General features: G+C 37.7%; 1 protein-coding gene across 4 annotated transcripts; it reads left to right on the top strand.

The window, feature by feature from the left end:
• Positions 1 to 6,223: 6,223 nt before the first annotated feature.
• Positions 6,224 to 13,092, top strand: rbm39a (RNA binding motif protein 39a). Of its 4 annotated transcripts, XM_051123024.1 has the most exons (17): positions 6,224 to 6,485; positions 7,034 to 7,096; positions 7,265 to 7,325; positions 8,425 to 8,474; positions 8,562 to 8,750; positions 9,143 to 9,208; positions 9,313 to 9,366; positions 9,450 to 9,567; positions 10,726 to 10,878; positions 10,965 to 11,102; positions 11,186 to 11,251; positions 11,362 to 11,566; positions 11,659 to 11,739; positions 11,830 to 11,950; positions 12,032 to 12,137; positions 12,231 to 12,309; positions 12,423 to 13,092. In XM_051123024.1, the coding sequence occupies exons 3-17, from the start codon at positions 7,320 to 7,322 to the stop codon at positions 12,521 to 12,523; spliced, it is 1,533 nt and encodes a 510-aa protein (XP_050978981.1). In that variant the 5' UTR covers positions 6,224 to 6,485; positions 7,034 to 7,096; positions 7,265 to 7,319; the 3' UTR covers positions 12,524 to 13,092. The 4 variants fall into 4 exon arrangements, with proteins under 4 accessions (XP_050978981.1, XP_050978980.1, XP_050978983.1 ...); XM_051123023.1 differs by lacking the exon at positions 7,265 to 7,325; XM_051123026.1 differs by lacking the exons at positions 7,265 to 7,325; positions 9,143 to 9,208.
• The last annotated feature ends 63 nt before the right edge of the window (positions 13,093 to 13,155 follow it).

The following is a 13,155-nucleotide window of genomic DNA, read 5'->3' as shown; positions in this document are numbered from 1 at the left end:
ACCAAGAATGCCACTGTAAAGACGTCAAGGTTAAGTTTATGTATGGAGGCTTTCCCAGACGCTGATTAAGCCTCATGGATAAAGTTACACTGTCAGTTAAAGGTCACCAATGGAAAAAAAAAAATGTTTACTGTTAGATTTTATCTGTGTCCATCCTTTCCAAAGATGTTCCTCCAAATGTTTTGTAAAAATTACCTGTATAACTTTCTTTCTGCAGAACACAAAGACATTTTATTTTGGTCAGTTGGTGTCCACTGCGTATTTACGAGTTGAACGCACATGAACGCCACCACAAAGCTGTTATTACCAGTGGGAAACTTGACATTTTCTTTAAGCTTTCGAGTTAGGGGCATGTCAGTGAGAAAACAAGTCTGATGCAGTGGATGCAGCCAAAAATGCAACACCTGTATTGACGGTACATTTGTTGAAATTAATAAAATTATTATTATTATTATTATTATTATTATTATTATGGCATGTACAAAAAAGTATGCAAGTAACATTTACAAAATATTGTATTATCATATAATTACCTCAGAATATAGACCTGAGTAAATGATGAGTGCCGCCATTACAAATTCTAACTTCCGATTGGATGCTCTTCTGTTCCGGTCTCCATAGGAACCCATTCAAAAAGCACCCATCTGTTTTTAATGTAGATAACGCCGGCAGCTTCGTGTTATCTACACACTCATTAAACTTTAAGCAGCGAGGCACTGACAAATGACGGTCATTGCGACATTGCAACGTGATGGTGCCATGGAGCCATGTGCTTTTTAAAAACATTTTAATAGGTTTAACATTAGATTATCAACTAGGAATAACTCACTAATTTGACTAGAAACACTGGAAACCGCATTCTTCAGGTTAAAAGTCAGGCTATGTCGGGGTTTGCATGGATACGCGGCCATATTGGACATACTCAGATATAAACAGCATTGATTGCACAGTTAATGTTTTACTGGATACGTTGTTCTGCTAATTTATGCTGTCAACCACTGAAAAAAACATGTGGAAGCTACTAAATCATATAGAGAAGACTTAGCAGAAAAGGGCGACAAACTAAAGTTAATAGGCGGTAAAGATACATACGAGCAGTATTAATTAAGATATTAGCCTAGTATTTCACCTACCCGACTGGAAATGATAAGAACAAACACGAATGTTATTAAGATTCTTGCCTTGGAAATCATGTTGGCCAACATGGAATCAGTTTGGCCAACCACAAATGCCTTTTGTTCCTCAGACAGTTTTTTGCACTCTTCTCCTTGATTTGTTATAACTTTTGGCTATAGTAGCCTACTCCAAATATTTTTCCCGGTCTGACCGATTAGTACAGCTCAAAACATGACAATAACTGAACATTTTCAGCAGCAATAATCAGCAAAACTTGCAAGTTCCGTTCAGTTCAGTGGCATTCAGTGCCACCAATATGGCCGATTGATGATCGTGAAAACACTCTATAATGATACAGTTCACATCACTTTCATGAATGAAATAAAACAGAAAAAAGCAAAAACATAATGCTGCACATTCTTTATTCATAATTTTGCAGATGTAGAAAAAAATCGTGGAATTATATGTAGAAAATTTCCATCGCCATCTTGTTCCGACCAAAATGACTTGGACCTGTTGTAATTACGATATGTCAAATCATAAATACAAACTTCCCAGGAGGACTTGAATGCACTTGTAGTTCTCAGAGAAATTCAAAAGTTTATCAGGGGTAATTATGAATTCTATGAGGACGTGAATGCTTTTTACAAGTTGGAATCTCGTAATTACAGTAATTACAACATAGCGTGAACGCACCTTTACCCTCCATTGACTTTCATTGTATGGCCAAAACATTTTTCAAAATATCTTCTTTTATGTTCCACAAAATATTCATTTTAAAGGAATAGTTCATCCAAAAAATATTAGCTGATTGAATATTAGCTGAAAATTTACTCATCCTCAAGCCATTCAAGATGTAGATGGGTTTGTTTCTCCATCTGAACAGATCTGGAGAAATTTAATAATGCAGCTTTTCACTTCACAAGATGTTAACTGATGGACTGGAGACGTGTGGATTACTTGTGGATTATTGTTATTTGGACACTCATTCTGATGGCACCCATTCACTACAGAGGATCCAGTGGTGAGCGATTAAGTGATGTAATGCTAATCTGTTCTGACGAAGAAACAAACACTGTGAATGGCCTGAAGGTGAGAACATTTTCATGATATTTTCATTTAGGGTGAACCATTCCTTTCATATCCAATAGATATGTGTTGTTGTCCATGTGCTTAAGTGTTTATCTGCATAGGGAAGACATGCGCTGGGGCAACCACTGTCCAGCACCAGGAAATGAAGCAGGAGGCCAGAACTGCAATTAGGCCAGCCAGTGTGCTGCGCCTGGGTCAGCTCTTTCCACTGGCCCCCTTGTCACCACTGGAGTGGGGGAGGGGACATGGCGTTCTGGCTGGGAGCTCAGTGCATTGATTTGGTCAGGGTAATGGAAAGAATGCTCCACTCCACACTCAACCTTTCCCCCAGCTAATGCAGCCTACACACATGTACATGCAGATCACACGCAAATAAACATCTTTAGGATTATTTTTTTATGCATGTAGTTAACATTTGAAAAATGCTGAAGCTAACCAACATTTGGTGCCATCTTCAGTTCAGATGTGCTGTTCTTTAAACTGCTTTGAACTATGATTCATCTCCCAAGCTGTTTTACAAAGTAACAATTAACTTCTGCCCCTACCCAGCAGGTATTTTTGTGGTGGAAACACACGCAAGGCTGTTTCTTCCTTTCATAACAAGTGGAAGTTTACTCCAAATACCAAAAATAACTGTGCATTAAGTGTCTGACATGAGATTAAAGGGGGTTCATTCACCAGAGCCATGCAGTAAAAAATGAACACAACAGGGAAACAGAAAGAGAGGCAGAGCAGAATGGAAAAAGTGAATAAGGCCAAGGAGGTGGCAGTGCATACAGGAAGACGAATGGTCCTGCACTGGTCGCACTGACTGGTTCTTGTAACGTGTCAAGAATCTGGCGTCCTCCAGATGTGTGTCATGTTCATACTGTGGAAAGCCTCTGGAGAGATTTACATTTGGCTGCACTCTGCCTCACTGCGAGCACAGGGAGAGAAAGAGAGAGAGCTAATTACGGAAAGTTGGCAGCCAGCAGAACATCAAGCAAGCTGTGGCGAGAGTCAGTGGAAAGAATGAGATTAAACCAAGAAAAATGTGGGGTCATATTTTTTTCTCATTTTCTAAACTTGTCAAAAAGATGAGTAATGGATTTGTTAATTTGCATTTTTCATTGTATAAGCCTGTTTCTGAAGGCATGTTTGTTTACTGTTCTGGTTCACTGTCTGACTAACTGTTATGTGGCCTCAGAGGTATGGTGTAAAGCCATAGTCAGCTGAGTGACACTGATTTCAAGGCCTGAGAGAGGAAAAGAGCAGCTGTTTTTTCCCCATTGATTTTAATGCTCTATAGGGATTAATCATTTATTTATTTTTTGGATAAAAACTAAGTCTACTCATTGTTTGTTTTTCTTTTTGTACCCCCACACTTCCTTTGTGCCTTAAAGATCACATTATTCCAGACCATTGGTGGTCCATCTATCTGTCTAGATAGACAGACCAAGCATTCCTGTTAATTTTTGTTAACTTTTTAACTAAATTTTGATGTTCAAATTAGATTATGGGTAACATTATAGAAATTAAATATAGTACATTCATTTTATTATAAAAATTATATATGGGTCATTGATGTATCAGGATTTTCGACAGGCCAATTTTAAAATGCAAAAAAATATATAATATCTCTTGTAATTGTTCAAACATTAAGAATGTTGTGTACACATAAATTCATATAAACATTTAAAATTAAGTAATTTTAGTGTTTTTTTTTTAGTGTGTGTTTTTTTTTTTCTCCAATGGATTGGCCATAGCCTGTCATGCGGTGTGACCATGATTTATATTAAAATTAATTAATTTCCCTAAAATGCTTAACATTTTTAGATGTTCTCAATAATTAAAATGTTTAGAAACAAAGTATTTGCATTATTTACGTTTTTGTAAATAATGAACTCATATTTCTGTTTTTCAATTTCAAAGTTGCCTTCTTAAATGTAGTTACCAGACTTATTTTTCCTGTAAATTGCATAAAACTGATAAAAATGTTTTAAAAATACCTTTCACTTAGCAGTGATTCATATTTCAACCACAGAAATGAGATATTTTATTTTTAAATTTTTATTTTTAACAGTTATTCCTATTATTGGTCGCACCTATTTAAAGAGACACGTGTGAAAAGTGCAGCACGTGGCATTTCTTTAGCCCCAGATATTTCTGAATTTTGTCCAGTTTTGGCTGCTCAATTAGCCCTTCACCAGGAATTTGATTAGCAGGCGATCATAAAGCCAAATATGCCGTTTTGCCCGACAAACAGGAGAGTAGATTAAAGTCGGTGGACTTGAACTTAAAAAATGGTGTGTATTGACATCTTTTCATGGGTGAACCAAGATACCTTCTGATGTTCATTCATGTTTATTTCATGAGAGAAAGATGAAGAGATGATCGATTCATGCGCCATTTGAAATGGGGCGCTACAACGATCTGTCAGGACACATTAAATAGCCACAAAACAGTATCTGTTGTTTGAATTTCTTTTAAAAAATGACAAAATTTAAACATGTACACTTTGTTTCATAGCAAAAGTAACCAACTCTGTCTGGTATGTCGGTGTGTTGTCAGTGTCCTCGTTGCTCCGTGATGTATTTTTCACTGCATGAGAACATGAGTGGTTTGTGGGACATAGCAACAGTAACTAAGGGGGGAGCGGGTCTTTGCGAAAGCTCAATTTAGAGTAGGGGAAGGTGGCTGATTCAGGTTTTGAGATCACAGCATGAACATATTTCTTACAGTAAAAAAAAAGAAATCTGGAGTTTGTGCTCAACGGCAGGGTCAGAATTAACGTTGTCTATGGCGAGCATTTATTTTACTTTGCTTGGCTGTGTAATCTGGTATAATAGATTAAAATAGTTATTAATAAATAAATAATATGTTACTAATAAATGCATAATTACACAACTAAAAGTATATGCTCTAAATTATTATTATTATTTTTTTTTTCATTTTTCTTATATTGTACAAAGATTAAACAAACTTAAATGACCCAAATTGCATAAAAATCTATTCCAAATAATACTAAAATAAAGTTTTTCATTTCAATAAACTATCAATTGAATATAAATGCACAAAAATGTCCAATCTTAGACATATATCTATAATGGAAAACACTCTGCAGTGGTTGCACAACATGATATTTCCAATGTTGGAAAACTTTACAAGCACAGAATTGGCTACCTAAAATAAGCTAGCTTCCCACAAAAGTTCACTATTAAATAATAAAAAATAAATACTTGTAAAAATAACTTAATATTTATTGTTTTTTTGTTTGTTTGTTTTGAGGTCATACCACATGATATCCAAATGTGGTAACTACATACCAGCCATTAAAAACGTTGTTTTTCCAAATCTGAAAGAGAGTTAGAAACCTGGTTGATGTTTCCATGGGTCATTGGCAAATTGGTATATGATGCAAAGTCCTTTCTTTGAATGGATTTCAACAGAAAGGTCCCAAAATTGTAGTTTCTTGATGGTCGCACCACATGATATTTCATTAGATGGAAATCATTGGACAAAGTTTGTTTGTAAATTATGATGGAAAAATAAATACAAATGTTTTGCAGTTCTATACAGGATTACAAAACACTTTGGAAATCATGCTAAATAGTGCAGAAATATAATCAGAATAAATTTAGGGTAATTTCAAAGAGTTTCAGAACAACAGTTACGGCCAGACATAAAACATAAAAATGACAAATAACTAATATTTTTGGGGAAAAAAGTGGGTCCATACATGGAAGAGGTAATTCATATATATGACATCTTTTCAATGGACTTCAACTAATTTTAAACAGAAAAAAATGCAATCGGACAGAATATTTAGCCGCACGTCATTGACATTATATGATTGGTCACCTGTTTTGACCACGCTCAACAAAAGTTAAATGAGCAATAACTTACCAGAGGATTACATATATAAAAAAAAAGTTTCAGAGTGTGTTAATTGTTTGTGTCTTCGCCTTTCGCACTTCCGTTGTCAGTGTGTGTTACTCGAGTTCCCTCTGGTGGACAGTCATGCGCGTCTCCTCTTATGCAACAAGAACGAGACGTGCACGCGCAGAGGCTGTTTGCCGCCAGTCAGCTTGTCGTTTATAACCGCAACACGCGCTTTGTGACTAGTATTGGTTGAAACGACCGAGTTCTGGCTTAACACAATTGTGTTTTTTAGGTTTGTGTGGATTCGAATTAATCACCTGGGGTTGCAGCGGTAGCAGAAGTGGACGGCAGATCCGGGTTTTACCGCTCGTTTGTGGAGACGGGATTGTAAAGCTTTGTAGGCCGCAGTGTCTGAGGTAAGACGGAAAGGCTAATGGTTGCTTACTGTTTGGATCTGTTTATAAGATTAATCTGAGCAATACCAATTTAATTTTGTATCATATGTGAATCACATTGATATCAAATATCAAAAAGTACTGTATTTACGACGACTTGCAAAGCCTTTTGCGAAGACGAAGCGACTTTAGCCAGTTAGCTAATTCGCAAACAAAGCAAGCTTCATGATTCTCTACTGATAATACAAAAGATGTGGACATATGATGTCCAAACCTAGATACGACCTCGTTATATGTACTTATGTTTTCTGAAGGTGTTCAAAATATGATAAATAAAAAGACGGTTCGCGATAGTGTGAGGAAAAACAGTTAGCCGGGAAGCTAACGTGCTTAAACGTGCGTTTCATGACCCCGTCCAGTCACGCATGTCAGAAATGTACAGTCCGAAATTAAACTGCTATTTTGGGAGACAGTTCAGACACACATATGTGTTGTAGTTTAGAATCAGGTTTCTATGCTTAAATTTAACGTTAAAACACCACTTAAAACAGTGTTTTCCTCGCCTGCAGATCAACAACAACATGGCCGATGATTTGGACATTGAAGCAATGCTCGAGGCTCCATATAAAAAGGTGGGTGTTTGTGCAAGTAAATAAACTCGGTCAGGAATCTGTATAGCTTTCATTTGAAACTGCTAACCAGTCGTGTTTTCTCTAAGTCTTTATTGTCAGATCAATAACTTGAATGTTTCTGTCATAGTGGTTTCAATGAATAAATTGCCCATCTATCTCTTTTTGTAGACTTGCCTATATCTCACCTCTACTCCCATGAATTCCAGTGTGAACTGTCAAAAAAATGAAGGTAGTAATTGCCCAATATATTGATGTACTGTGGTACCCTTGGTTGAAATACATAGGCAAAATGATACATAGGTACCGCCAGAATAAATGCAGTGGATGCACATAAGAGCTGGTATGAACTCTGTGGAGACTGTAGTCATGATATTATATGCATGGTATTCTTAGCTTCATATATATATATATATATATTTTTTTTTTTTTTTATCATAAGGAAGTTTACTTTCAAAATGGCTAGAACTAGATTGCATGTTTTACAGTGCAAATATATGGCGGGTAACCACTTAAAATATGTCATCAGTGCAGAAATCCTGGAGTTGACATACACAAGCAAATCCACAGAGTCTCCTTATTTTCATCACTTGAAAATAAACTAAAAATGAATATACTGTAAATGTCATCTGTTTTGGTGAAATACAAGTAATTATGCATGCTGCTGACATTTAAAAGCACTTAAATGGTTATTCTGCGGTTTTACAAACTGGAAATGATGGGGCTCAGTATTTAATGTCATAACGTTCACCGTAAAATATATTTATCTTGTAAACAATCTAGCCTCTTAACAACAACAACAAAAGAACAACTCAACTTTAGATGGTCTGTGGGAGTCGCTATTACTAAGCCGTGTGAATCCCTGTTTGCTTCAGGGCGAGATGTGTGACTGAGGTGGCATCGAGCTCTTTCAATCCACGAAGGCAAATGGGGTGAAGATCACTGGAATGGCATCCACCACTGGAGCTCGTTTAGTGGCTGGCTGCTAGCGTTGCCACTTTGGGTCTTAGGCTCAGATAGCCTTGGTACTGAACCTGTTGGGCTGCTTAATGAATGAAATGCTATTTTACATACCCAGCATAGCAATTGAATTTTTGTCCGTCTTACACAAGTAATGCAAGCACTAGTAAGGAAGAACGACATTGGCAGCCATGTGGTTGGTTTCTTTCTAAAGGTCCCCCTTGTATTTGTCATCTTCCCACTCAAACCCTGTAATGAACTCCTATTTAATGATCATATCATATTCTCTTTTGTTCCCATCCCTTCTTTATCCTTACGACTTGAAATGTTTCGCCGTCCTCCTCATGCTGTCTTCTATCGACCCTGCTTAGGATGACAACAAGTCCTTAAGTACCAATGGCCACGAGGAGCGGAGCAAGAAGTATGTTTTTATAACCTTTTTGGTTAATTTTATGTCTCTTCCTTAATGTTTTACTTGCTAAACTTTAATTTTTTTTTTAATTGCAAGGAAAAAGAAGAGCAAAAGTCGCAGCAGAAGCCGCAGCCGGGACAGGAAGAGAAGCAGGAGTCGTGATCGCAAGAAGAGTCACGACCGCAGGAGAAGCCGCAGCAAAGAACGGAAGCGCAGCCGCAGCAGGGATAGACGACGCAGCCGTTCCAGGAGCAGGGAGCGTGGTGGTCGCTACAGAGCTCCATTGTACGTAGACATCTTTTGCCTTGGGTTTTAATCTTCATGTCAAGTGTCCACACAGTTCGGAGAAACGGCGCTCTTATACAATGCCTTTTTAACCATAGTGAGCATGTTAACCTAAAAGGTTCCCACAGTGCTCCTGAAAAGTGTGAAAATGTCTTCCAGAGAATACTAAGTATGTAGAGGAGTTTAGCTGCCATGCCAATTTACATGTCTGTTGTGAATCAGCAGAGAGGATGAGTAGATTCCCCCAAAACAAGGAATTTGTTGTAATGTGTACAACATTTACCCTTGTGTTCCCCATTGAAGCTTGCAGTATATCTTTAGAATTAGCAGTAGAGCGAGTAGTCGTAGCTACTGAGATTAAAAACCTTGAAAACCTTGTTTTTAAATCACAGTTCTGGCCTGAAATTTAACGGTGGTCCCAGGGGGAAGACTGGCCCACCACCTGCCATCAAACTAAGGTTTCTATGATACTATTTTTGTTGTGTGTGGGTAGTTGCTTGTTCTGTGTATGACTCAGACGTGGAAAGTCTTTCCAAAAGTACTTACAGAAATTCTCTCTCAGCCGTAGAAGGTCTAGAAGCCGCAGTCCTTTCAAGAAAGACAAAAGCCCTATAAGGTAAGTTTAGTTCAGCCTTGATAATTACATTTCCCCCAACTGGTTATAGCAACTCATTGCTTGTTTTTGTCTTTTGCTAACAGACAGCCCATTGATAATCTCACCCCCGAAGAAAGGGATGCACGCACAGTGTTCTGCATGCAGCTGGCAGCCAGAATCCGACCACGAGACTTGGAAGAATTCTTTTCTGCAGTGGGAAAAGTCAGTGTTTTATTCAGTGCCCTCTTAAAAAAAATGCTGGGTTAAAAACAACCCAACTTGGGTTATTTGGCAACCCAGCGCTGGATAAATATTGGACAACACATGCTGGGTTATTTTGACCTAGCTGGTTGGGTTAAATGTTTTTACCAAACATGTTGGGTTATTTTATACACACAATTACTAGAGGCAACAGCAATAATCAAAAGATGACCATTTATTAATAAGCAAGAACACATGGACAAAATACAAGACAAATTGAATTTTTTTTGGGTGAATACAGCAATATTACATTTAAAAGAATTGTAAACATAAAAATGTAACATTTAAAAGTAGCCTTTTAATTTTAGCGTATCCAACCATTCTCTGTAATTGCTTTTTACTGAAATAATTCTCGTGCCGCTGTGTCGCCCAAATCTGAGCCGGTGAAGGGCTGCTGTTCTCCAGGGTGACAGCGAACTTCAGTCCGCAGCCTTACATTTCACTCTTAGCTGAAAGATGCCGTGACTGACTCCATGACCTGCCCATAAACAAACAGTACTGACATTAGAGAACATATTTTAATATCAAATTAAATTAAACTCAGTACTATAACAAATGGAATCTTATGTATTTTATGCAAGGCAACTGATTGACATCTCGTCCTTGTAAAATAATACAATTTACAGCACAGTAAAGACTTAAATACTGAAAAAAGACTGAAATAAAATGTGTACAAACCTTTATTTTGCTGAAGAAGTGCAACAAATCGGTGGCTCTGAGAACCGCTCTCTCCTGTAGAGGACTCAAAAAGCCTGTGGTTTGACTGTACCTCAGCAGCTGGGCTGTTTTGTCAGAGACGGGCTTAACCCAGCGGTTGGGTAAAAAAAAACAAAAAACCCAGCGTTAAAAATGAACCAGCAACTTAGTTGCAGAAAAATTGCCCAGCACCTGGGTAAAAAATATTTTGAATAACCCAATAAAATGACCCAACAAGTTGAACCCTGCATTTGGGTTAAAAAATTAAATAACCCAGCACCTGGGTAAAAATATTAAAAACAACCCAATAAAATGACCCAACAGGCTGAACCCAGCATTTGGGTTAAAAAACAAAACCCAGTGCCTATTCTACTTTGGATTTGGATAGACGCCTCTAATGTCTGTTGTTCTTCCTGTTTAAAGGTGCGAGATGTGAGAATCATCTCTGATAGAAACTCCAGAAGATCCAAAGGAATTGCATACATCGAGTTTGTGGATGCCACCTCTGTACCTTTGGCAATCGGCTTGTCTGGTCAAAGACTTCTTGGGGTACCAATCATTGTACAGGCTTCACAGGTAATATGGTCAATCCGAATGTGGAAACATTTGAGCAATCTTTGATTGCATATGTTATCTTCTAAATTCAAATTGTGTTTGACCAGGCTGAAAAGAACAGAGCAGCTGCGTTAGCCAACAACTTACAGAAGGGCAGTTCTGGACCTATGAGACTGTATGTCGGCTCATTGCATTTTAACATCACAGAAGATATGCTCAGAGGCATCTTTGAACCTTTTGGAAGGGTAAATATTGCCTTTTTTTCATTTCGCGTTATGTGAAACTATTTTTATTCATATTGTTTTTGTTGTTGTTTTTTTTCATATAGATTGATAGCATTCAACTTATGATGGACAGTGAAACAGGACGATCAAAAGGATATGGCTTTATCACAGTAAGTTGTTTCAGTGCACAGTTTCAGACATTATAAGACAAGTAGGTGGAGTCAAGCTCCGGAAGAAGTAATTCATCATCTCAAGAGCTCACTTTCGTCTTTCCCCACAGTTTGCTGATGCTGAATGTGCTAAGAAGGCTCTGGAACAGCTTAATGGCTTCGAGTTGGCTGGCAGACCAATGAAAGTGGGACATGTGACGGAGCGCACTGATGCCTCCACTGCCAGCTCGTTTTTGGACAATGATGAGCTGGAAAGGACCGGCATTGATCTGGGGACTACTGGTAGACTTCAACTCATGGCCAGACTGGCTGAAGGTAGGGATGCACTCTTTGACCTGCCGTATAATTTTTATGTTATGAAGTAAATAATGTCTTGAGGGATTAAAATGTGTACTTTTTTCTTTTAGGTACTGGTCTGCAGATCCCACCTGCTGCTCAACAGGCCCTTCAGATGAGTGGCTCCATGGTAGCTATGGCTGCAGCTACTGGTCAGTCCCTTGACTTTTGGGTACAGTAGATTTGCCTTAAATAAGGTCTGTGGGGTTTGCAATTAACATCAATAATCTCTTTTCTTTCAGCTGCTATGAACCCTGGGTTAAGTTTTAACATCAATGTGCCCACAAACCAGGCTTTGAATCTACCATCACAACCAATTGCAACGCATTGTTTCCAGCTGTCTAACATGTTCAATCCAAACTCGTAAGTAGCAGGAGAAAAATGCAGGTGTGTATGGAGAACGTTATGGAGTATTTTTGCCTGAATTGCATTGTTCTCTTGCAGAGAAAATGATCCTGGTTGGGAAATTGAAATTCAGGATGATGTCATTGAAGAGTGCAACAAACACGGAGGAGTTATACACATATACGTGGACAAGAAATCAGCTGAAGTATGTATCTTCTTTTAAATGTTATCATTAATTACTTTACTAAATGTTGAGCTTATATATATTAATTTGAAACTGTATTGTCCTCCTTTTCAGGGTAATGTCTATGTAAAGTGTCCCAGCATTCCTGCTGCTATGGCTGCCGTCAGTGCATTACACGGACGTTGGTTTGGAGGTAATTCTGAATTCTGCACAGTATCTCGGTTGAGGATTGTCTGAATTCTAAAGAAATATGTATTATGATTTGATATGTATTATGTATTTTAATATTTAAATTTTGTATTCCAGGTAAAATGATCACAGCAGCTTATGTCCCTCTTCCTACATACCACAACCTTTTTCCAGAGTCAGTGCAGGCAACACAGCTTCTCATGCCCAGTCGCCGGTGATCAATCACCCCTGGAACTTTTTCAGCCTTGCTCTTTTTAACTTTTGGACAATAATAACAGTTCTGCAAGCTGTGGCACAGTTGTTTTGTTTCAGTTTAAGTTGGTTACAAAACCAGTAAGGTTAAACGATTCACTTGCATAGTGTCCTTACAGGTCTTGGACATTGAGAGAAGTTCTGTGGTTTAAAAGAAGTTTCCTATGTACAGCCTACTTATTGAATTTTGCTTCTTGACCTTTTATTGTTCGTACATACTTCTCCCCCCCCCCCCTTTCACATATATTGTCTTTGTGATAGATCTGATTGGCATGTTTCTCACTTGAGAAAGTGTACAATATTGACAGATACACAATATTAATAAGTCTTGGATTTAAATTGCAATTCTGATCAGACATGAACATATTCAACTTTTTGGCTCTATGAGCTGTGGCAACTAAATGGCTGACAAATATCTTTTGTTCATTTAGAGACCATAAGGTTTAGAAACATCTTGTTTTTTCTAATCAAGATTTGATTTTTGTAAAGTCCTTGATGAAAGTTCATTTCAAATAAAGCCAAGATAACTGAAAAAGTGGTCCTTGTTTCATATGAAATGTAAATTCCTATTTAAGAATGCAAACGAAAAATCTCTTTC

This window comes from Labeo rohita, chromosome 11 (genome assembly GCF_022985175.1).
Source record: "Labeo rohita strain BAU-BD-2019 chromosome 11, IGBB_LRoh.1.0, whole genome shotgun sequence".
Lineage (NCBI taxonomy): Eukaryota > Metazoa > Chordata > Actinopteri > Cypriniformes > Cyprinidae > Labeo > Labeo rohita.
Note: the sequence above shows the minus strand (reverse complement) of the source record. Positions and strands in the feature narration are given on the sequence as shown.